Genomic DNA, 23,946 nt, shown 5'->3' on the forward strand with positions numbered 1-23,946 from the left:
TCCTTAACGGAGGCTGACACGGGTGTCTGGCAGCGCGGGGATGGCTTCGAGGGACAAAAGCACGCTCGTTACATGCGTGAAGAACATGAATATTCGTGGAGATGATGAGAAAATGGATATTCGTGATTATCTGGTGCATATGCTAATACACCTGCACAAGGTGTGGAATGAGAAAGGGCTCTGGTGGTGTCTGGCTTGAGGCAGACTTTAACTTAGTTTGTCCATATATGGTCACAACTTGGCTATTTCTGCTTTTGTAACTCAGCAGAGCCAGGGTGCTCAGCACTGACCGGCACACAAACGGCCCCTGAGCACACAGAGTTGCTCACCTCATCTGTGCACAGTTTACACTAAGGGGTCTTTCATAGAATCCCAGCATGGTGGGGGTGGAAGGGCCTTGCAGAGCTCATCTGCCCAACCCCCTGCTAAAGCAGGTTCCCCTTGCTCAGGGGGCACAGGAACGTGTCCAGGTGGGGTTGGAAACCTCCCGAGAAGGAGCCTCCACACCCTCCCTGGGCAGCCTGGGCCAGGGCTCCCTCACCTCAGCACCAAAGGAGCTTCTCCTTGTGTTCCAGTGGAACTGTTTGTGTTCCAGCTTATGTCCATTACCCCTTGTCCTGTCCCTGGATGCAATAGAAAAAAGTGCTGCCCCAATCTCCTGACATCCATTTAGATATTTGTAAATATTAATGAGATCCCCTCAGTCTCCTCCAGGCTGAACAGCCCCAGGTCCCACAGCCTTTCCTCACAAGGAAGATGCTCCAGGCCCCTGATCATCTTGGTGTCCCTGCACTGGCCTCTCTCCAGCAGTTCCCTGTCCCTCTGGACCTGGGGAGCCCAGAGCTGGACACAGGCTCCAGATGAGGCCTCAGCAGGGCAGAGGAGAGGGGGAGCAGAACCTCCTTTGACCTGCTGCCCACATTCTTCTTCATACCCCCCGGGATGCCATTGGCCTCTTGCCCACGAGGGCACTTTGCTGGCTCGTGTTCGAGTTATTATCAGCCAGCACTGCCAGGTCTCTCTCCTGGAGCAGGTCAGCCCCAGAGGCAGGACTCTGCACTTGCCCTTGTTGAACTTCAGGAGGTTCCTCTGTGCCCAACTCTCAGCCCGTCCATGTCTCACAGCGGCAGCTCGGTCTCTGCTGCATCAGCCACTCCCAGCTTGGTGCCAGCAGGGAACGTGCTGAGGGTCGCTCTGTCCCCTCGCCCGGGCCGGTGATGAAGACGCTGAATCAGACCGGCCCCAGAACCGATCCCCGTGGGACCGCACTGCCCACAGGCCTCCGGCTCGACTCCGCTCTCGTCACACTGCGGGCCGCCTCCTCACGAGGCGCCGCTGACCTCACGGGCCGAGCGGGCTCCGTTGTGCCACGCTCGTACCGACCGCGCAGAAGCCGGCGGTGCGGCACCGCTCCCCGCGGCATCCCCGCCCCGGGCAGCGCGTTCCGGGACGGGCCGTGTTTCCGGGGGGAAAACGGCGGCGGCGCTTCCGGTGCGGGCGGCCCGGCTGGCGGAAGTGACGGCCGGGTTTGTTGACAGCGGAGGCCGCGGCGGGGGGAGCGGGCCCCAGGAGGACGCGGAGCCCGACCCCGTCCCGCCCCGGGAAGCGGCGCCGGGACGAGCCGGGATTCCCGCCGCGCCCCCTCGGGCGGGCTGCGTGGCGCCAGGTGAGTGCCGGCGTCCCCCTCCCCAGCCCGTCCCGCGGGGCTCGCGCTGCCCGGGGGCACCGGGCCCGGCCGCCGGGGGCTGAGGAGGAGCCGCCGCCCGCCCCGGCAGCGCCGCCCGGCGCCCCCCCGCCGAGCCACGGCCCCTGCCCGGCGCTGCGGGGAGCAGCCGGGCCCCGCTGCGCCCGCCCGGGAGCAGAGGTGACCTCTGAGGGCCCGGGAGCGGGGCCGGCGGAGCGAGGGAGGGTTGCGGGGTGTTCCGAGCGCTGCCCGCGGGCTGGGCAAGCGGCTGCCGGGGCTGTCAGACCACCGCGGGCTGGCGGAGGCGGAGCGGCAGCTCGGGGGCTCCCGGGGGTGTCCCCGTGGGACGGTGACCTTCTGGGGAGATAAGATCCGTGCTGTGGCTCGGGGTTTTACTGCTGGCAGGGACAACGATCCACACGTTTCCCGGCGGGGACGCGTAGTTTCAGTTACGGTGTTGGTCTTGGTGAGCTGAAAAGTTTGGCAACTGGAGGCTTTGCTGGGCCCTGGGTTAGCTCAGTCTGTTCCTACTTCGCCTTCGCTGCTGTAAGGCAGGGATAGTATTTCCCTGGCCAAGCTGCATCATCCCATCAATTAACAAAAAGACAGTGATTTGCAGCTGCAAGATGCCAGCGAAAATGACAGTGCAGTTTTCCTTCAAAATGTCACCTGTGCCAAGCTCAGCATTTCCATTCAGCTTGTGACTGAAGCCTTTGCAGTCAGCTCAGCAGCCTGCTGGTTGCCCTCTCCTTGGGCAGGTCCCTGGCGCTGCAAAAAGCAACTTTGCTAATAATTTTTGTAGCAGCAGCAGCAGCATAAACGTTGTGTGGTTGGCGTGGAGCCACAGTGAGTCAGGTTTGGCTTTGGGCAGCTGCCTGGAGAGGGAGAGAAGACGGGTCTGGAGTCCAATATTGGCACAGGCAGCCCCGAAGCTCACGTGCCAGTGCAGCCTGAAATGCTGTAACCACGTGGAGCCTACAAAGAAGCAATGTGTGCCAGGGAGGCTGGCTGCACCTGGAAGGCTCAGAATAGGGGAGAGTGAAGCTGTGGCTTCCTCTGGGTCTGTGGTTGGTGGGAGGCTGCTGTTGTTACCCCATGGAATAGGTTGCTTCTGGGAGTACTTGGAAGGACAGGCTTTTGTATGCCTGCTCCCTTGTCTCCAAGGGGCTCAGTTTCTTAGTGCATTAAGATTGAAGCAATTCTTTTAGAGAAATACATTGGGAAAAATATTAGCAGCTGTGGTTCTTGTCACTTCTTGATTCTTGCACTTCAAAGACACACCTGCACTGGACAGCCTGTTGCCTGGCATTGGGGAGCACCAGTGACTGTCTGCAACTTGCTCATCCATTGCCTGGGGAAAGCTGCCTGAGGATAATTAGGCAAATGCTAATCATTTGTCAGCATCTCTACTTCACTTCTCAACACACTGAGCTTATAACTAGGGAAGATATTGGTTGGTGCAGCTATTGACACACTTCCATCTCCCCCTGCCCACTTGTCTGGTCTTGGGTTTAATTGAGGAGGGAGAGGATAACTTGTATGTGTCCTGCACAAAAGGTCACAGGGGCAGCTTTAGGTGCTACTCAGACATCCCTGGTAGATGACTGGGGTTCTTTAACTGGACAGTTTAACCATTTTCCTCTCTATTAACCTTCTCCATGGGATTTTGTTGGTGGGTCACGGGGAGCTCAGAAGTTAAAGGGCAGCTGATTTCTCCAGGGCCAGGATCAACGGGCTGCATTGTGCTGGTCTCAGCAGAGGGGGAACAGAGCATTGTGAGAGCCACAGGAAGGCAGTCCTTGCTCTTTAGTGCTCTAAGCTGCTTGGACAAGTCCCAAGCACTGGCCCTTTCCAGCTGCACGTGATAACAGATTGTCAGTGGGAATTTGCTTTCGAGTTCTCTGGCCATGGGCAGTGAAGAGTGGAAGAGCACTGGCTGCTCCTGGCTGGTGGCACAGGGCAGGGACAGCAGAACACGTTTCCCAGCTGGTTCAGATCTTCCTGTTGATCTTGCCTTTCTGGAAAGTTTCTCTCAAGGAGGCTTCAGGCAAAATCAGCAAGAGGGACTCGTTCTGGGAGTGAAGCAGATTCGTCTCCAAAGCAGAGACAGGGCAGAGCACAGGGACAGCTGCCTGCCACCTGCCTTCCCTTCACCCACGGGACAATGCTCAGGGGCCCACCTCATCCTGCACTTCTGACCTGGCTACAGAGGGGAGGGCTGTGGGTTGTGGATTTCCTCCTTTTTCAGAATTGGAGACCCACCATTTGACTAATTCTTGTTGTTTATAGCACATGGATCTAAAGGACTCTTTGTGGCACCCTTGAGAAGTCCCAGTTTCATGTTATTGTGACCCCAGCTCAGGGCTCAGTGACCCAGAAAGAGCAGGTCACACCCTTTAAACTGCCTCTGATCAGGATGCTCGGTACAGTTTTTGTGATTGTTGAGTATTTGGGTTTGTTTTTTCCCTCAGCAACTGCTTTTGCTTAGAGACCTTTGCTTCTTGAGCCAGAACCTGTCTTGAGATCCCCACTGAAAGCTGTAGGGGAGAAGGCAGCAGGTCAGGATTAGAACACGATCCTCTCATTTGCCTGCAGATGTTGTTCTCAAAGGTGCTTATGGGAAGGAGAAACTATTCAAGTAAAGCCAGAAGGCAAGTTCAGCACTAGTGCCTGCCTCTGCCAGGAAGGTTTTGTCCACTCACACTAGGAGGAGGTTTGGCCCAGGGAGTGGAAGCCTGGGGTGGGCACAGCGTGGCCCTTTCACCACTGCCGAGCTGCTCTGCCTGTCTCCACTTGCTTTTTGAGAGGCTCCTGCCTGTGTTGGGTTCATTCCTTGGCCAACTCTTTGTCCCTGGTGCTGAGAAAAGCCCTGTCCTTGTCCCTCAGGAAAAGAATTAACAAAACACAGAAGCAAGGAAGAAAAGAGCTTCGATTTCCAGCTTTGCGTTTGCATGGAAATGCATTGTGCAGCACAGGGAGGGAACAGAAGGCCAGGATCCCAGGCTGCTGGGCAGGCTCTGTCACAGCTGAGCTCCTGTCACCCACACAGTCCATTTAGTGCCTGGATTTGAAAAGTTTCCTAGTCCACAGCCTTAACTGATCCTTTCTAGGGGTGTCATTGCCCAGGCGGCAGCTGAGCGGAGCATCGGGAAGGTGAGGAGGAAGGTGCCTGCCTGGCCCCGGCTGCCTTTGGGGAATAGTGATGAGGAAAGGGAGTTAAACTCTTCCATCTTGTCCTGATACTGCAGGAATGAAGGAGAGTGCACTGGAGGCTTTAGAGAAACACAGACAAGTGTCCTGATCTTTGCAGCTGCAGGATAATGATCAGAAACAGAACACAGCTACAGATGGTTTTGCAACAACTTCCCCAGCAGTGGCTGCTCGGCCATGGCACAGAGGATAACAACTGACCCACAGCACTGCTCCTCTCACTGCCAGCTGGGACATACTTAGTGATAAGACAGAGAACTTACCTCAAAAATAAACATTTCACCACTTTTTGTGCGTTCCCATGGAAATACACAGAAGAGATCACATCAGGGTTGCTGCTTTCACCCTCTGAAAGTGAAATGGCATTGTTGGTCTTCAGTCAGTTCTGCTGAGCACCTCCCAGGCTCCAGCAAGCCTTCCTGTGGTGCCAGTCAGAGAGTCTGAATGCTGGAGCCAGGAGATTTTTTAGATTCAGAAAACAGACAGAAATAGCTTTCCCTCATTGCCTGCCTTGCCAGTCCTTCTTCTTCCTGTAGTAAAACCAAAGAAGGGCAAAAGTGTCCTGTGTTTTTTTCCAGGTTAGTCACTCCTGCATTTTAGTGACAGGTCTGGGATGGTTTGGGTGAGTGTGTCCTGGGGAGATGGAGCTATGGATGGTCAGCACATGCACGGACCTCGCTTTACACTGTGCTGAAGGGGAAGCCAAACCAGTCTCTATGTTTCCCTCTGGCTTCTGATCCACTTCACAGTCTAGTTGAAGGACTTGGATGATGCTGGCTTGGCATTACAGAATAACATTCAGCTTGAGCATGAAACCTCACTGGGAATGGGAGCACACAATTACAGGCACAAGATACAGGGCCACCAGGTCCTGCTGGAGCCACACAGAGGATCATCCTCACAGTGTATGTTCTGGTGGCTTATCCAGCCCTCTGAAGGACACCAAGCAATGTGGTTTCTGCCACTTCCCTTCCAGAGAGCCTTTGTCAGCCAGATAACACCAGCCATGAGGAAACATTTTCCTGCTCTGCAACCTCATTTCCAAACACGTTCCACGTTAACCCATTCCTGCAGTTTCCTCTGAGGATGGGGACACCAAGGAATTAAGGGCAAGATGCTGCAGGTTTTTGAGCAAGTGATGGGCTGTAAATACAGCTATCAGCATCCTGCTGGTCCAGCAGCTTTGCAGGACACTTGCCAACGTGCCTCTCTCACCACATCTCTCTTTCCTCTGCTTACAGCTGCCCTGATGTCTCTGTAAATTCACCCTGGCACTTCATTTGAGGAAAAGATCTACTAAATCAAAAGCTTCCTCTGCTCTTCCCCTTCCCATCCTTCCCTCACGATGGCATCTGACAGCCCCGAGTCCCTCATGACCTTGTGCACCGATTACTGCCTTCGCAACCTGGAGGGGACCCTCTGCTACTTACTGGACAACGAAACCCTGCGGCTCCATCCTGACATCTTCTTGCCCAGCGAGATTTGTGACAAACTTGTCAATGAGTAAGTTTCAGGCTTGTGGAGAAGCCATTGTCTGGTTTGGGGTAGGAGCTGGGAGCATACTTCTGTAAAGAAAGAGATGGGAAAGGGGGGAAGAAAGGGTAAGAATCACCAGAACTGTTGTTGGTCTCTTTGGTTGTTTTCAATGAATCCTGGTATTGGAAATAAAGATTTGTATTAACTGCAGAAGGAAGTGCCCCCAGGAGTTATAGCACTTTCATTCTAGTTCCTGTGGAAATCACCATTCCCACATAGGTAAATCCAGTGTGAAACAGTTCCTGCTTCTTCCAAGAACATCAGTCAGCAACAAAGGAACCTTCCCATTTCCCACTGCTGATGCATTAAAACTCCCTCCAACCAGAGAAATAACAGTGCAAGGTGCTAAGAGATGTGAAATGTTAAGGCTGGTGCTCCCACAGCTGTACAGAGCAACCTGTTTCCAAGGGTTTACACTTTGCCTGTCGCAGTCTCTCTTGGCTGAGCTGCCCACAGGCCTGGCAGAGAGCTTTGGCCAGCTCATTTGCTGAAAATGCAAAATCAAATTACGGGCTTGAAACAGCTGAGGGAAAACAAAAAAGAAATCCTGGAGCCTGTGCCTGCCAGAATCCAGTTTGCTCACACACACACACGACCTGGCACAAATGTTTGTCTCAGATTTGCCTCAGGATTGCTAGTTGTGTGCAAGAAGAGGCAACAGACCCGCTCCCATTGCCCCACAGGCTGCTGTGGAGGGGCAGCAGAGGGGCTGGCTGTGCTTACTCACTTGGTCCTGTTTCCTTGTAACCAGGGAAGGTGCTGGAACTGTAGCTGAGTCTTTGTGTCACGCTGTGCTAATGCCATTGCCCCCATACAGGTATGTGGAGCTGGTGAAGACAGACAGCATCTTTGAACCCCATGAAAGCTTCTTCACCCTGTTCTCAGATCCCCGCAGCACCAGGCTGGCTCGGATCCACTTGCGGGAGCAGATTGTGCAGGACCAGGACCTGGAGGCCATCAGGAAGCAGGTGGTATTGCCCTGACAGCCTCCAGCTGCCTCTTCACACAGCAGCACTGCTGCATGGGCACCAGAGAGATACCTGGGCACTCAGAGACTCACAGGACACTCACTGCCAGCAGTGTGCCCTCGTGGCCGAGGGTATCCTGGGGTCTATTAAGAAGAATGTAAGGCAGCAGGTTGAGGGAGGTTCTCCTCTCCCTCTACTCTGCCCTGGTGAGGCCTCATCTGGAGTCCTGTGTCCAGCTTTGGGCTCCCCAGCTCAAGAGGGACAGGGAACTGCTGGAGAGAGGCCAGTGCAGGGCTGCCAAGATGCTGAGGGCACTGGAGCATCTTCCTTGTGAGGAAAGGCTGCGGGACCTGGGGCTGTTCAGCCTGGAGAAGGCTGAGGGGGACCTCAGCAACACTTAGAAGTACCTAAAGGATAGATGTCACAAGGATGGGGTGACACTATTTTCTGTAGTGCCCAGTGACAGGACAAGGGGCAATGGACAGAAGCTGGAACACAAACAGTTCCACTTAAGCCCAAGGAGAAACTCCTTTGGTGCTGAGGTGAGGGAGCCCTGGCCCAGGCTGCCCAGGGAGGGTGTGGAGGCTCCTTCTCGGGAGGTTTCCAAACCCACCTGGACACGTTCCTGTGCCCCCTGAGCCAGGGGAACCTGCTTTAGCAGGGGGTTGGGCTGGAGCAGCTCTGCAGGGCCCTTCCAACCCCCACCATTCTATGATTCTGTAATCCTTCACCAGCCAAATTCTCTTTGGGAGACCTCAGCTTCTTCCTTCTCAGCTGCCAAAGCTGCTAAGGGGAATGGGATGGGGATAGTGGTCAAGTTTGGTGATATGTGGTCTCAGGCTTTCTCAGCAGGAGGTTTTGTAGCAAGCAGTGTGGGCACTCTACCTGTGAAATATTTCTAACTTGGATTTCCCCTTTTCCAGGACCTTGTTGAGCTCTATTTGACTAACTGCGAGAAGCTCACAGCCAAGAGCCTGCAAACCTTGGTGAGCTTCAGCCACACACTTATTTCCCTCAGCCTTTTTGGCTGCTGTAACATCTTCTATGAGGAGGAGAACCCTGGAGGCTGTGAAGATGACTGTTTGGTGAACCCAACTCGCCAGGTCTTGGTCAAGGACTTTACTTTTGAAGGCTTCAGCCGCTTGCGCTTCCTGAACCTGGGTCGCTTGATCGAAGGCGTCAACGTGGAGACGTTGCTTCGGCCTTTGGCCTCACTTGCAGCTCTTGATCTCTCTGGGATCCAACTGAATGATGTGGGATTTCTGACCCAGTGGAAGGACAGTCTGGTTTCCTTAGTGCTTTACAACATGGACCTTTCAGAGGAGCACATCCAAGTGATTGCACAGCTTCGCAAGCTCAGGTCAGCAAATCTGTTCTTCCTTGTTTATCCTTTTCCCACTGATATGGAAAGGTCTTTTAGGACCTTTTTAGACCATTTCTACTTGCTTGCTAACACAGAGAGCCACTCACTGCTAGTTTCAAGTTATAAACCTTCCCATGATCAGGCTCATTCATTGACTCACTATGTGTCTGATGTGTTTAAAGCCAGCCAGCATTTTGCTTGCAAAAGGGCATCACTTAGCAGAAACTCCCTCTTGGAAAAACAACCAACAATGCACACCCCTTTAAAAAAACCCACACCATAACTGCACACACCAAGAACAGAAAAAATACCAACCCCAACCCAACCCACCACCACCCTCAGCCAAACAAAAGGCCAACTGGATACCTGAGAGATGGCAAAAAAACCCTAGAGATGTGTCGCTACAGCAATACAGTGATAATCACACTGTGAGACTCGGTCCTCCAAAGCACTTGTCAAACAGGAATGGCCAAAGTTTAAGCCTGGTTCTGAGATAAAACTGGGAAGAACTCTGAGCTCAGGCTGTCTGCTCGCTGTGCTCAGGGGAAGCACACTGCACAGGGATGCTGGCACCAAGGCAAAAGCAGAGTGCAGTACATAGACTCTCCTGACCTAACAGCACTGACAGTGAAATGACTTCCTGAAGCAGAGGTGAGACAGTTGCTATTCAGACTGCAGAGTAGCATCAGAAAAGTCATCAAGGACTTTCCAAGCCAAATAGAAGAGCCTTGCTGTTCTCCCAAAGGATGCTTGGCAGTGGCTTCAGTATAATCTCTAGTGCTTGCAAACAGTTAACATATGACCTCGAGTCTTGGGGAGTGACCTGGATAACATTTACTACATCTAAATACTTTTAACTCACAGAGATTTGCAATGAAACTTGGTCTGCAAGAGGTAGAAGACACTTTTGAGTGGGATGTTGGCACCTGTCTTAGGTAGTTTAGAAAAGTCACTCTCAAGAGCCTTAGCTACTGCTTGGCAGGCAAGAGCAGCCCCTCCCTGCAGAGGATGCCTGGCCAGTTTCTCCCACCACTCCCTTAGCATCAGGGCTTCTCCAAAGCTTGAGCATTTAAATACCTGAAGGAAATCAAGGCAGCTTAATAGCCTGGGGTGGAAGAAATAAATTGGGGAAGCAGACAAAAGCTTGTGTAACTTAATTTGTGGGATGAGGCAATGTGTTTCTGGGGTGCAAAGATCCTCTAGTGCATCTTGATCAGCAGGCAGAAATGCTCAGGTGGCTGCTCTGCTGGAACTTGGGAAAGGCAGAGCCTGGAGCAATTTCCTTTGGCATTTGTGGCCAAATGATTCATTGTGCTCCTTCCTCTGTAGACCTTTACCAGATATTTGTGTGCTTGGGTTAACACAGGGGCAGATCCTGCTGCCAGGTCCTACAGAGCCACATCCCTGTATCTGGTGGAGAAAATAACAACACAAGATAATAATCACACTTGGCTTGTCCCAGCTGATGCTTTCCAGGTTCTGAGCTGCCCTCTGTCCTTTGCAGGCACTTGGATATCTCCAGAGACCATCTGTCCAGTTATTACAAGTTCAAGCTGACCCGGCGGGTTCTAAACCTGTTTGTGGAGAACTTGGTCAACCTCACGTCGCTCGATATCTCAGGGCACACCATGCTGGAGAACTGCACCATCCCCAGCATGGAGGAGAAGATGGGCCAGACAAGGTAAGGAAACAGCTGGAGTCTGCTTGGAGGGACAAGGATGAATTCATAACAGCCTCCTCTAACTCTCCTAATTCTGAGTCTCATTAATACTAAACAGCAGGATACAGCTGATGCTAATTTCTCCTGATGGTAAAGACTGGCATGGTAATTAGCTGTGATTCCTGTGTGTAACACATGAAAGGACTTGTAAAAGTAAGAAAGAATCCATCTTACCTGCCTGCCATACACATCTGAAGAAGTGTTTCACTTCTTTTCCACACACATTTGTCCTGGAGTCTCTTGTAGTGCTTCATATTTCTTTTTCTGAAGAGGCTCTAAAGCCCCTTTTACACACTTTCTACACAAAACTTCCTTACCCTCACTGAAATCTGGGCTCTCCCAAGACAGAACAATCACTACACTACACTGAATCAATACATGAATGGACGAGTGCAAAGGCATATTTTCAGGTTTGACCAGGATAATGGGCAGATCAACCTTTGAACATCCTGGTGCACCTCAGGAGGGACATACTAGAGCTCTGCTTTTCCAGACCAGCCAAGAACTCTGCCCTCCTGTTCCTTGAGCACTTAGTACTGAACAAAACCAGACAAGTGGGATAGTACTGGCTCCTTTCCACCAGAAACGGTGAAAAAACACTGGCTCTTGGTCAATAGGAACACAGCAGCAAAGTTGGTGCTCTTGCACAACCACAGCAGCAGACTGATGATCTTCAGTCCAGTTTGGGTCAGTGAGATCCACAGAGGACACATTCACCCAGCTAGTGAATTTCCAGGGGAAATTCTACTTGGGAAAGCTGCATTCTGTCTGTGTGGATTCTTACTGCTGTTTCTGTTGAAAACATTTAGTCCTTCACTCAGGATCACCTGGGATAATGTGTGACACTTAGGAGAAGCTGACTGGCACATAACCCTTACTCTAGTCATGGAGCAGTACAGAGTGACTGGAGAGCTGATAGCTGTCTCTGTGGCAGGAGACACCTGAAGAAACACAGTACCAACATGACTGATGCCTTTGTTTGTTTGTTTTATTCCTCAGCATTGAGCCAGCAAAGAGCAGCATTGCTCCCTTCCGGGGTCTGAAACGACCACTCCAGTTCTTGGGGCTTTTTGAAACCTCTCTCTGCCGCCTGACACATATTCCAGCCTACAAGGTAATGAGGCTGGAAGGAATATTGGCAGTAGGTGCTTGGTAGAAATTGAAAGAAGATGAAAATTACTGTCTGCCAGTAGAGTTCTTGGGGTCTTGAGCTCTGACCCCTCAATAGCTGCTTGATAATGCAGGAAAACTGCCGGAAGGCAAGACCTGTGGTTCTTACAGGAGTTAAAAAACATGTCTGTTCATGAAGGACATGGAAAAACCATCCTGCCTGAAGGAGCAGAGTGTCTGTAACTACAAAAAAAAGGGATTTAGGACAACAGGAGTCTTACTTGTGAACAGCATCCTCCTGTCCCAAAGATGCCATTTCTGTCCCTCTGGGCTGAGAAGTGACTCGACCTCTTTGCTCTCATCCCGAGCCTCAGAGTAGCAGGGCAGAGGGGACTTGTACCCTTCGACCTTTCAGACTTCCCTTTTCATGATGGTTTTCCTCCTTCACCATTTCTTTTTTCCTCCATGCCAGGTGAGTGGAGACAAGAACGAAGAGCAAGTGCTGAATGCCATCGAGGCTTACACCGAACACCGGCCCGAAATCACTTCCCGGGCCATCAACCTCCTGTTTGACATCGCCCGGATCGAACGCTGCAGCCAGCTGCTGAGAGCCCTGCAGGTAAGCCTCGTGCCAGCACTTACCCTACCCTGACAAGGGAAGGTTCTGCAGTCCCAGTCTTTTCTTCACCCTGGGACACACCAGCTCAGGCCATTCTGGAGTTCTGGTAGCAGAACCAGGCACTTTGGTTTCACGAGTGTGTTCCTGCAGCGCCTGGGCCAACACCTTCCTTGCAGGCTTGTAATAGCCACCTTGAGAATCAACAGCAAGTCAGGGGCACTGAAGGTTCATGTCTCTTCTCTGCAGCTGGTCATCACAGCCCTCAAGTGCCACAAAGATGACAAAAACATCCAGGTGACGGGCAGTGCCGCGCTGTTCTACCTGACCAACTCCGAGTACCGCATGGAGCAGAGCGTCAAGCTGCGGCGCCAGGTCATCCAGGTGGTGCTGAACGGCATGGAGTCCTACCAGGAGGTCACCGTAAGAGCAGTCACAGTCTCCTCCACCTCCCATAGTTCCTCCTTCCCTGTATTAAGTTTTCAGCTTGGTTTTAGCATCTGGGTCTTCTGAGGCTCCAGGATGTGAGGCAAGGCAGCCACCAGAGAAGCTGCTGCCCTGATCTGCCCCCTGTGATGGGGATTACATGCAGGCTGCTCCTTATCCGTGTGATGTTCTCCAGAGCGAGGGGAAGGAAGTGATGAGAGCAAGGCTCCTTTTTATCTGATGGTAGTGGTCAAAGGGTGTATACAACACACAGCACAGATGTCCAGCACTGACTGTGGGGTGAGAAGGGTGCAGGCAGGGAGGTGGTGTATCAACAGAAAGAAACCTTAGCCCCACAGGCTATACTGGAAGCTGGCTGGTGGTACGATGCCACTGGGTTGCAGAATGGCAACTGCTGCATTGAGAGCTTAGAGGCAGTGAGGAACTGGCTTGGAAAGGGGATGGGCATTGTGTGGCCCCATGAGACCAGAGTGGCAGAGGGTTCCCACAGAGCTCAGCCAAAGCACGGTGCTAGACTGGAGGTTAACAGAAATTTAAGTGGCTGTAGTCAAGCAAGAAAATGGTTTCAGTACCAAGCAGCAAGGGAACATGAGGTGGGGTCCATGTTACTGCAGCCCTTGTCCCAGTGTTTGCTTCCTTTTCCCCCAGGTACAGCGAAACTGCTGCCTGACCCTGTGTAACTTCAGCATCCCTGAGGAGCTGGAGTTCCAGTACCGCCGGGTCAACGAGCTGCTGCTGAACATCCTCAACCAGAGCCGGCAGGATGAGTCCATCCAGCGCATCGCTGTGCACCTCTGCAACGCTCTGGTCTGCCAGGTGGACAACGATCATAAAGAAGCTGTGGGCAAGATGGGGTTTGTCATGGTTGGTATGGTCCCAAGGTGTCTGCTTATCCTTAACCCAGGCTTGCACAATTCCCTTGCAGCAGTCCACCAAACGCCTGTGGGCAGTGATCCAGCCCTGCAGTGGCAGAAGGGAACTAGTGTCCTGGCAATGCTAAGCTTTCCTGGAACCTACCCCACTGAGTGGCACCTTCCACTCACTTGCCAGCACTGGAAGTCCTGACCTCAGAGACAGGCCTGTGAGAGCAGGGAAGCGGTGGGACCTTATGCCTTACCTCTTTACCACATCCTGTTATTTCCAGGATGGTACCACCTTGTGACTGTCTCCTTCTGCATCTCCCTGAGTTTGCATCAGCTTCCAAACTCATGTCAACCCATATCCCTCCCCTTTAAACAAGCTGCAGAGCCCCCTGCTTTGGTGCAGTTACACCACTTTCCAGCCTTTGCCATACAGCTCAAAACTGAATTGCCTGCAGGCTCAGGGACTGTGACATAGTTCAGCTCTGTGAATAATTGCAACAGTGAACGTAACCCAGTCCCACTGGTTTAGGGAAAGATACCAGGAAGGTTCTCTACAGAGGATCAAAACTGTATATGCCTGCATATTGGCTGTAGCCAGCCCTGCAAGTACTACAGCAGTTAGTTTTAGCTTTGTGATTCCTGAACTGTTTCTCACTCTTCCTCTGCCCACAGACGATGCTAAAGCTGATTCAGAAGAAGCTGGCTGATAAAACAGTAAGTGTTTCCAAAAAAAACCCATATACACAGAGTATTTTCTCTTCAGTCTGACTTGGAGACCAGTCCAGAGTGCCAGCTCAGCTTGTCTAACAAACACAAGACTTGTCAGCTGGTGTTACCACAGACTTTCCTGTCCCAGGGTGAGGGCAGGGGAATGGGACAGGGGTGAAAAACGATTAAACTAAAAAAGCCCACTCACTGACAAATGGAAAGTGAATAACAAGGTGTTCTTACCTCTGGAGCCATATGGGGTGACACTGGAAACACAACTGGTTGTTCTGCACTGGGCTCCCACAAGCAAAACTGTGTGTCTGTCCCTTTCTCTTTGACTCTGTAGTGTGATCAGGTGATGGAGTTCTCCTGGAGTGCCCTCTGGAACATCACTGATGAGACCCCTGATAACTGTGAGATGTTCCTTAACTACAGTGGCATGAAACTGTTCCTGGAGTGCTTGAAGGTAAGTGTGGCTGGTTTCCTCCAGAGGAATCCTGACCTTGGCAGTGGAGAGGCAGGGTCCTGGGCAGGAGTGTGTTAATCTAGAATCAGTGCTTCCTACAGACAGAAAGGAAAAAGTTTCTACATTTTCTTCTCTCTCACATCCATCCACCCAACCCACAGAAGAAACAGAGAAACTTACCCTCAACACATCTTCCTCTTTCCCCATCTTGTACACAGTTCCCCTTAAGTAATCAGCAGGGGATTGGGAGCCCTGGTCTTGATTCTCTCATTTCATGTGTATCTTTAACACTAGAAACTCCATTTGGTACCTGCTAAAGAGCCATGGGCAATGAGCCAAAAGCACTCACCCTTTCTAGCTGTGCTCTATAACCTCTCTCCAAGGCTGTCTGTTCCCAGCATTATACTTTTCTGAAATCCTGTTCCTCCCTTTCTTAGGAGTTCCCAGAGAAACAGGAGCTGCACAGGAACATGCTGGGCCTCCTGGGCAATGTGGCTGAGGTGAGGGAGCTCCGCCCACAGCTCATGACCTCCCAGTTCATCAGTGTCTTCAGGTGGGTTCTTGGATAACAAACAGCTGGCCTGGGGCAGGGGGAGGGCTCTGGAGCTCTGCTCCTGCCGCACCTGGAGACTTTTCAACCTCTAACTGATCTCTTCTCTCTTGGCAGCAACCTGTTGGAGAGCAAAGCAGATGGGATTGAGGTATCCTATAATGCCTGTGGTGTGCTCTCCCATATCATGTTTGATGGTCCAGAGGCTTGGGGTATATGTGAGCCCCACCGAGAGGAAGTTGTGAAGAGGATGTGGGCAGCCATCCAGAGCTGGGATATCAACTCCAGGAGAAATATCAATTACAGGTGAGGAATAGAAACATTTGGCCCTCTGGCCTGGGAGCCAGGGTTGTCCCAGGAAGCAGGCACCAACAGAGGCAACAGGTGTTGGATTTGTAACAGCTGCATCCTTTCTGTGCAGGTCGTTTGAACCAATCCTTCGGCTTCTTCCACAAGGCATCTCCCCAGTCAGCCAGCACTGGGCCACCTGGGCACTCTATAACCTGGTCTCTGTCTACCGTAAGTTCCCTTTTCCAGATCACGTCCTGTAAAAGCTGAGGCTGTGGGTCTGAGCTTGTTAGCTGAAAAACCCTTCCCAGCTCAGCCAGGTAGATAGGGCAAACCTCCTCTGAACGCTGCAGCAATGTCCAGGCAGCACAGCCAGACAAAAACCACTGAGGCTGGGTGCTTAGGAAATTCCTCCAAGGTCTGGCTCCTTCAGGCCCTGCTCTGGTGTTCTCAGCCTTCTGTGTCTGCTGTTTCACAGCCAGGGCACCTCCAGCAGCTGGCTTCATGAGAAAGAAAAGTTTTGTGGCTTCTCCTTCCCCTCCTGTGAAGGTTCACAAGGATCTGTTTTATTCTGTTCTCTGCAGCTGACAAGTACTGCCCACTGCTGATCAAAGAAGGTGGGATTCCCCTGCTGAAGGACATGATTAAAATGGCCTCAGCAAGGCAAGAGACCAAGGAAATGGCCCGGTAGGAAACCAATGCTCTGTCATCAAACATTCCCTTTAGCTTTAGGTTTTATTCTCCTACATCAAGTAAGGTACCAAAAAAAGGCCTGTGCTGATGGGTACAAGGGGAAAGAAGCAAATACAAGATAAAGGCAGGAAAAAGTGGATGAAAACAGACTAGAGAGGTTTGTAGGTGGGAAATACACACAGGCCATTCAGGGCTGATGGGTGCAGGTTGGTTACAGATGTGGCTTGCTGGGCAGAGGAGCCACGTGGCTAATTGCATCTCTTACCCAGTCATCACTATTCTCTACACCTGTGTGGGCTCCCTGGCTGCAGAGTCACAGTGGCCTGTGAGTACAATTGCTGACTGCCTGGGTAAAGTGAGAGGGTTTTCCAGCAGGTGGGGAGAGCCCCTCACCTTTGTGAGCTTCCCCAACTTCCTTTGTTCTGGGACCTTCCTTCAGAGGTTTAAAAACCAACTGCAGGTTCTGAGCACTGTCAGAGCTGTAATTCCATACCTGTGGGGTGAGTGTTTGGCAGGTTAGTGATGGGTGGGGAATACATGGCCCTGGGTGGGCAGCAGGGGCTCCCCATGGCTGCTGGAGGCTGCAGAGGATGAAGCTCCTCGTTGGGCAGGTGGTGTGTGGTGATGGGACAGTGCAAGGATGGGAAAGGAAAGGAAGAGGAGCAGCAGGGACAGGTGAGAGCAGAGGGAATGACAAACACCTGCACACGTGTGCAGCCTGATGGGATTCAGTTACCTGAGGATATGAACAAATGGTCCCATCTGGATCTGGACATAAACTAAAGTGACTTGAAATCCTGAGGGGATGAGCTGTGAGCTGCTTTTGGGGGAGTACTGTGGTTTTGACACGATGCCTGTCTCTGAAGAGGCTGCAAAGAGAGATCAGGCCTGCTGGACAGTTCTTGCTTTACTGTCCCACAGCTGTCATGCAATAAGCTTTAAACTCAACCCTCTCTCCTTGTCCTTGTTTTATCCATAGGAAAGTTATAGAGCACTGCAGTAACTTTGAGGAGAACATGGACACTTCCAGATAGAGGCAATCATCCAATGCCTCTTGCCAGCACTGTATCCAGCTTCTCTCTAATTCACTGTATATAGGGAGGACTCTTTCTTACCAACTCACCTGTTGGAAGGAAACTTGATGTGTGTGTGTGAGACCCTCAGTAGATGAAGGTGAAGAGGGGAGGGGGGGGAGGGACTTTTTGCACAACAAAATGCTTTCCTTAAACTAGTGGACTTTTTTGTTCTGTTATGAAGTTTCAGGTTGAAGTTCTGTGTGTATGACTTCTGTATAAAAAGAGAACAAACAAAAAACCCAACAGAGACACCTACAGTATGTATCTTTTAACCTTTTCCCTTTAGACCACACAGAGAGCCTCAGATGGTAACGAGCTTGAAGGCTTATTGGTGGGATGTTAGTGTGACATTTTTATTCCCCACTTTTTAGAAGGTTCCCTTTTGCTGTCCTGCTTGAGGCCCTGTAATGTCTGCACAACGTCAGTCCTCAACTGGTCTTGGCTGCTCAGTGGGGTTACAAGCAGTGATGAGCTACTGATTTGGTTAGAGAGGTTGAGGGACACGATACCAGAGAGTTTAGACCAAAAGGACTGACCTTTTGAGTGTATTTGTAAGTGGAGGAAATGGAGAAGGAAGATCTTTGAAATCAAATTGCTCCCTTGAGGCTTTTTTCGTAGAAGACTCACATTCATGGAAGCACTCCTAACTGTATGTGCAAGACATTCCCATCAAAAGTCAAGAGGTTTTGTCCCCTTTGGCAGCACAGATCTGCCACCCCCCTCCCCCCAGCCTCCTGAGGTCAAGGATGACCAGTAAAACCAGTTACACATCCTTGCAACACAGAGCTTTTCTCTATAAGGGAGCCTGTGCAACAAAGAACAAGGTTTGTTCACAAAGGGCTACACATCTTAATTCCAGTCCTTCACCATCTTTTTAGTTGTGTTAAGTCCCATGGGGAAGGGCTACAAATACCAGAGGAATTTCCCCTCTGCACAATAAGCTCAACTGGGCCCCTGTCTGCAGGGGCCTGTGGGAATCCCAGTACCAGACTGGAGCTGTTCTGCTCCTTTCAGTCTGTATCAGTACAAGCTGTGCTCAGTGGCAAAGGAACCTCCCTTTATGGGATGCTCACTGGAGCTCAAATGCTGTAGGTGGAGGTGCTGAAGCCCACTCCTGAGCCTGGGGAGTCTCTGGGCACCCTTTGGAGGGTAAGCCCATGAAACAGCACCTCTAGTTCCACCCCAACACCTTCCCCTTCTTTGGGGAAGCAGAAGGTCCTCTCCCATCTGCCTCCCCCCACACTTCCCAGTGCAACCCCACTCATGTCAGCAGCATTCCTCCAGTGGGTGTGCTGTAGGTGAGAGTCCCACTGAGGTGGTCTTCACTTGTAAGGCTCCAGACCTATAAAGGCACAAGAAGCCAAAGGCCCAGGTTTGCCTCAGAGCCAGGCACTTGCCACCGCAGCAGTCCATGCTCACAGCCCTCTGCTTGCCACACTTCTTTCACAACTCACAAATCTGCCCTTCAAAGGGGTTTGGGTAAGATTTTATGTCTAGTAGCAGTAAGAGGAGACCACGGCCACGTGAGTTGGGACATTTCAGGCCTCTGAGCACAGTAACCCTTGCTGCTCTCTTCCCTGGTGTACATTGCTCTCAGATTTGACTTGCTGCTATGAGGTTCTAACAATGCTCAGAGTTAATGTTGTCATTGCTGAGCACGTTATAGACAGATCCTAGATACACAAACTGACACTTTAAATGCCAGAACACAGCTGCCCTGGAGAGGTTTACTTCTGCCAATATGGTGTTACTCAATGTCTTGGGTTTTTTTTCCTTTTTAACCATATGTCATTTGTTTTGATATTGTGAGATCTGTACTTCTTTTCTTTTAAGTGTTTTTCAAACTTATATGTATTTTTGTGTCACTTTTGGATTGTTTTCATACCATTTGCAAAACTTGACAAATTACACTTCTCTTTTTGTTTTGCAGTTGTTTGGTTGAAATTGTATTTCCCTCATTCCTGTTCCCCAAGAACTTGGTGTCCCTGTGAGCTTTGAGACAGGGAAGCTTATTTCAGGATCTGCTTTTCTGTATAACTTTTGCTAATCTTCCTTCTAGATAGGTAAAACCAAGATGGGCTGCAAATCCTGCCAGCCAGCTTTGGCAGTCAGGCTGTGCTCATTTCATCCTCTGTTTAGTGCTGCTGTCCTTTTGAAGTTGTTTCATGTGATGGTGCCACCCATTAGGCTTTCTCCCTTCCTAACGCCTGTCCAGTGAAAGCTCCTGTTGCTCAAATCTTGACTCACAAAGAGCATCAAGATCCTGACTGATGTGACAGTGGGAGCAGAAGGGGACCCATCATGGGCAGGAGAGGTGTCAGAAACCCCTGTGCCCAAAGTGCAGGTGCCATGTTGGGAAACAGCTGGAGCTCAGGAACTCCTGCCTCAGTCTTGCCTTGCAATCAGAGCCAAACAGTTGGGCTTTATGGTGAGACTTCAGCACAACCACATCAGCTGATGGCTCAGTTCTATTTGCCTCCAGACCCCAAAGGTTTGGGTTTTTCAAACCAGTGCCCCTACAAGTTCAGCTGTTACTGAAGTCTCACCTACTGCAAGCTGGGCCATGGTAGCTTAATCTAAGATCCAAGCTGCATCAAACCTTTGTTTCCCACTATAAAGATAACCTCTGTCCTCACTGCTCACATCTCATTGAGCTGTACCTGAACCAAAATAAAAAGATGTACAATTCCCAGAGGTCACTGGAGTTAGGCCAGCCTGACAGAAAAGCTTAGCTTTCTGAAATCTGTCACTGATCCCAAGGGAAGTGGGAACTAAAACTGGTCTGTTACAGCTACACCTGAGATTTTGAGTCAGGCCACCAGCAAGGTAAATTCCTGAGACAAGGTTTTCAAACCAATAGCATCCCTGTTAGAGTAGCTTTGGCTACAAGCTTCAGTGTCCAGGCCAACAAACTTTGTGAGCTGAAAAATAACATTTGCTTTCAGTAAGGAGCAAAAGAGAGAAAGGTATCCTCTGACCACCTGGGAGTAATGCAGGATTGCCTGTAACTGGGAGTCTGAAATGAGGTTTCCCTGACTGAAACAACAGGAGCTGAGGCATAATGCACATACCATGACCTGAAAGCCCCCTGTGGAAACAAAGAGGAGTTACTGGATTGCTGCCATAGATCCATCAATCAGGACAGGAGAGCTGTCTGCAGCCATCATACCACTGGTCTGCAATGCAGGGGAGGCCACAGTGGCTGATTTTTTTATGAAGGTCTGATGTAAAGGGGGAGGTTGGATATGCTGAAATGCCTCACCGTTAGAGAGAAGCTTCTTAGGCCTTCAGGCTTTGCTGGATCAAATTAATGAATCAGGAGACTCCAACTCCACATAAAATTATGGAGCCAATGACCAAGCCTGCTCAGAAAACTACAACAGGGTTCTGTCTGTCAAACAAAACTCCAGCTGGGTAGAAACTCATTGTGGAAGGATACAGCAGAGGGGCTTCTTGTGCTCTGATAGCTGTTCTCCCATTTAGACTTTTACTCTTGTTTTCACTACTACATTTCTCCTAATACCAAAAGCTTGGTAAGCAAAGCAGAAACACAACTCAGGAGTTCTCTGCAGAGACTGTGCCAACAAAGGAGCCCTCTACCTTGACTGGGTGTAGTTTCCTTCCTGGTGGGAGAATGTCTCCTTCTTCCCTGGCCCAAGTCAGTGCCACAGCAGTCCTCAGTGTGCAGTGTCAGGTGGCTGCCACCTTCTCTGGAATAGATAAGAGAGCAAATTAGTGGGCAACTTTCCACAAGTGCTTCCATTACACAAGATATGTGGGAGGAATTGCTTATAATGGTTGGTGTGTACTTTGGTGATGCACAACACCCAGCAGCACCAGGCTTTCTCATCTAGACCAAGCCAGGAAAGGTTAGCACTGATATTCGTGGCAATTAGCAACATTGCAGATAATTAGTGTGCACAAGGGCTGCTGTTACCCTGCACCTACCTACCAGCTGAAACTGTATTTGTTCAGCACTGACTCCTGCCCAGCTTGTCAGCTGGGTTGGGCTTCTGCTGCAGTCACTCTGGTCTCTGCAAAAGATGAGTGGGAAGAAGTCTTGGAGCTGTGAGCCCATTTCCCTCTCATCACACAACTAATTACCAGTAGGACAAGAGCTATAGGGGCACTGCATTCAGGCACTATCCACAGAAAACATGTTTTCTTGCGGCTGTTGAGGGAGGAGCCTGTCACAACCCAGGTGTTAGAGAGTAGCTTGTGCTAGAAAAAGAGAGAATTAAAAGTAGGGAAACAGCTGGTCTCCACGACAACCATGTGTCTGAAGTACAGAGGGTAATGGTCCTCAGGAAGGGAGGAAATCAACACGGGGGCTGGATGAGAAGACAGCACTTAAAAAGAGGAATGAGGGAGGTTTCCTGTTGAACTGAAACACTTCTGCTTTAGCAGACTGTTTTGATTTCATATATTTGTCACTGACTCTCTCTGTAATTCTTGTTTTTAAACCAGAAGTTTTTAAGCTAACCCTGTATCTATTTCCTTGTTTTGCTTAAGGAGAATAACCTCAGTTCCACTGAGCAAGCATCTGCTTTTACTCTGTCCATTGACCTGCCTGATGTTGAGAGGCCTGGTTCAAATGTTTGTACATGGTGAAACCAAGCAAAAAAAAAAAAGAAAGAATGCACAACTGTTGCTTCCTTACAATTCTGAATGAATTAACTTTTCTGTTGTATCCATTGGATACCCTCTGTGTATTAAACCTAGTGCTTAACAATGTCTTCTCCCTTTGGTCTGTGGATGTGGTTTCTTTACGTACATTGCTGGTGCATTTGCTGTCACATATTTCATTAAAAATGAAAGGAACTGCCATGTGTTGGTGATGCAGTCCAGTGGCTTTTCCTTTCATCACTCCAAGGGACACAATGCTGTTTGTCAATGGAAAAGAGGCGTGGGGGAAGAGTGTATTGTTAGGGAATTATGTGAGAGGAGAAGGAAAAAATCAGAACAGGATTTGAGTGTGCAGCTTTGCCTCTGAACTCTGTAACAGATCTGGGGCTTGCATCCCACAGCCTGAGCTTTGTAGGTGGGCAGGAGCTGAGTTACTTCAGAAAAGACTCTAGCTTAAACCAGTCCATCTGCTTTAAGGCCAGTGTGACTTTAAGAGGCTGGTCCTGCAAGGGTTCAACTCGGTTCCTTCACTGGTCACTATAAACTACAGGATCAAACTATAGGAGGAATTGTGTGAAACTCAGCTGCCTTTAGGAAGCTGACAATGTACCAGGTTGGCAAGAGCACAGAGAGATACTTCAGGCTTCCAGCAGCACAAAATTCTTAGCTAAGAATCCAGCAGCTTGCTAATAGAGACCTTCTGGAACTAGGCCTAATTCCAACCAGTCATTTAGGTTGAAACCCTTGAGACAAAGATAAGCTCTGATCTCTGCAAGACAGCTTTCAAAGCTGTGAGGAGAGACAGAAAGTGTAACATGCACCAAATCACTCCAATCACAAAGAGAATAAGGATACTTCCCTTAGGACAGATTATTCTAGAACATCAAAATGTTTCTCCTTCCAAGTGGGCAGCATTATTACCACTCAGATTGCCTTCATTACCCTTTAACATTTACCCCTCTCTGCAAGGAACAGAAAGACACTGCCCACCTTTTCTTTCTGTTTGTAGACAGAGGCTGATGTTATTGCTCTGAGCTTCCTGCTGTTCTGAGAGGCTTCCTTTGCAACTCAAGCAAAGGGAAGATTTTCAGGGTATTTAAAGCAGGCAGACAGGAGCAGGACCATCTCACATACAAACTCTGTGAGGTTGGACAAGCACTGATGCAGTCCCTGAGGTGTCTGAAGGAGGATTTCTGTAGGCTTTGCATTTATCTAGAAAGGAAAAAGACAGCAAAAGGATTTAAATGACTGTTGGAAACTTAGACTATTTCAACACAGCTGTCTCTGGTGAATCATTAGAATGACCTGTACAGGCAGGTGCTTCCCTGGAATAAGCAGGTGGCCACTGACTCACTTAAAAAAGACTAAAATAGCCAAGAACACCTCATTTGTGGGCAAACAATACCAAGGAATCAGCTACTTTTCGGGTGCTTGAGGATAAATTTGCAAAGAATGTGATTTTTCTTCCCAAATTTGTACTGGGAGAGAAGGTAATGAAAGCAGTGAGATACATCTGTGCTAAAACTGAAGACAGTTTAAACAGAAAACACTCATTTATGCACTTTTACAGGCCTGTGGCAAGATTCATTTCCCCTAAACAGACAGACACTCAAAGTGTAATTGACATCTAAGCTAGTCTCCTTGGCTTTTTTTCTTCTTATTGTTGGCAAGAGGTAAAAACACATCTGGGGTGCAGTCCAACTACTTTTAGATGTCTGCTTTCAAAGGACCATTCTCTAGACGGGCCCACTTCCCTCTGCTGCTGTGAGGAGCTCAAACCCCAGCCCTGCAGCCTCCTGCCAAGTTATGTCAGATACTTTATGGCCCTCGTTTGCATTAATAGGGCTAGCTAAATGCATTCAACCAGGCACAACCTCTTCATTTCTGCCTAGGGGATGGAAATCAAGAGATTAAACAATCAAATTGGCGAGCCCAGAGTTAAAGCCCTGCAGTACAACATCTCACCCAGGCAGCACCTTGAGCCCTCACCTCCGAACCTCCTGCCTCTGCCAGACCCGGCTG

General features: G+C 50.2%; 1 protein-coding gene across 1 annotated transcript; it reads left to right on the plus strand.

Annotated features, from left to right (window-relative positions):
* The first annotated feature begins 1,514 nt into the window (after positions 1-1,514).
* ZER1 (zyg-11 related cell cycle regulator) lies at positions 1,515-22,034 on the plus strand. The gene is made up of 17 exons (XM_062011273.1): positions 1,515-1,666; positions 6,136-6,397; positions 7,248-7,398; positions 8,322-8,758; positions 10,266-10,442; positions 11,481-11,595; positions 12,064-12,210; positions 12,457-12,630; positions 13,303-13,518; positions 14,190-14,231; positions 14,572-14,691; positions 15,129-15,244; positions 15,359-15,547; positions 15,663-15,760; positions 16,114-16,216; positions 17,202-17,395; positions 21,811-22,034. The coding sequence occupies exons 2-16, from the start codon at positions 6,240-6,242 to the stop codon at positions 17,254-17,256; spliced, it is 2,298 nt and encodes a 765-aa protein (XP_061867257.1). The 5' UTR covers positions 1,515-1,666; positions 6,136-6,239; the 3' UTR covers positions 17,257-17,395; positions 21,811-22,034.
* Positions 22,035-23,946: the final 1,912 nt, after the last annotated feature.

This window comes from Colius striatus, chromosome 19, assembly GCF_028858725.1.
Source record: "Colius striatus isolate bColStr4 chromosome 19, bColStr4.1.hap1, whole genome shotgun sequence".
In the NCBI taxonomy this organism is placed as follows: Eukaryota; Metazoa; Chordata; class Aves; order Coliiformes; family Coliidae; genus Colius; species Colius striatus.

Excerpts from the sequence above, each read along its gene's own strand:
- ZER1 (XM_062011273.1), top strand. The coding sequence starts at position 6,240 with ATGGCATCTGACAGCCCCGAGTCCCTCATGACCTTGTGCACCGATTAC. Across the intron at positions 7,399-8,321 it reads TGGAGGCCATCAGGAAGCAG|GACCTTGTTGAGCTCTATTT; the intron begins GTGGTATTGCCC and ends CCCCTTTTCCAG. Across the intron at positions 15,245-15,358 it reads CAGTTCATCAGTGTCTTCAG|CAACCTGTTGGAGAGCAAAG; the intron begins GTGGGTTCTTGG and ends CTCTCTTGGCAG.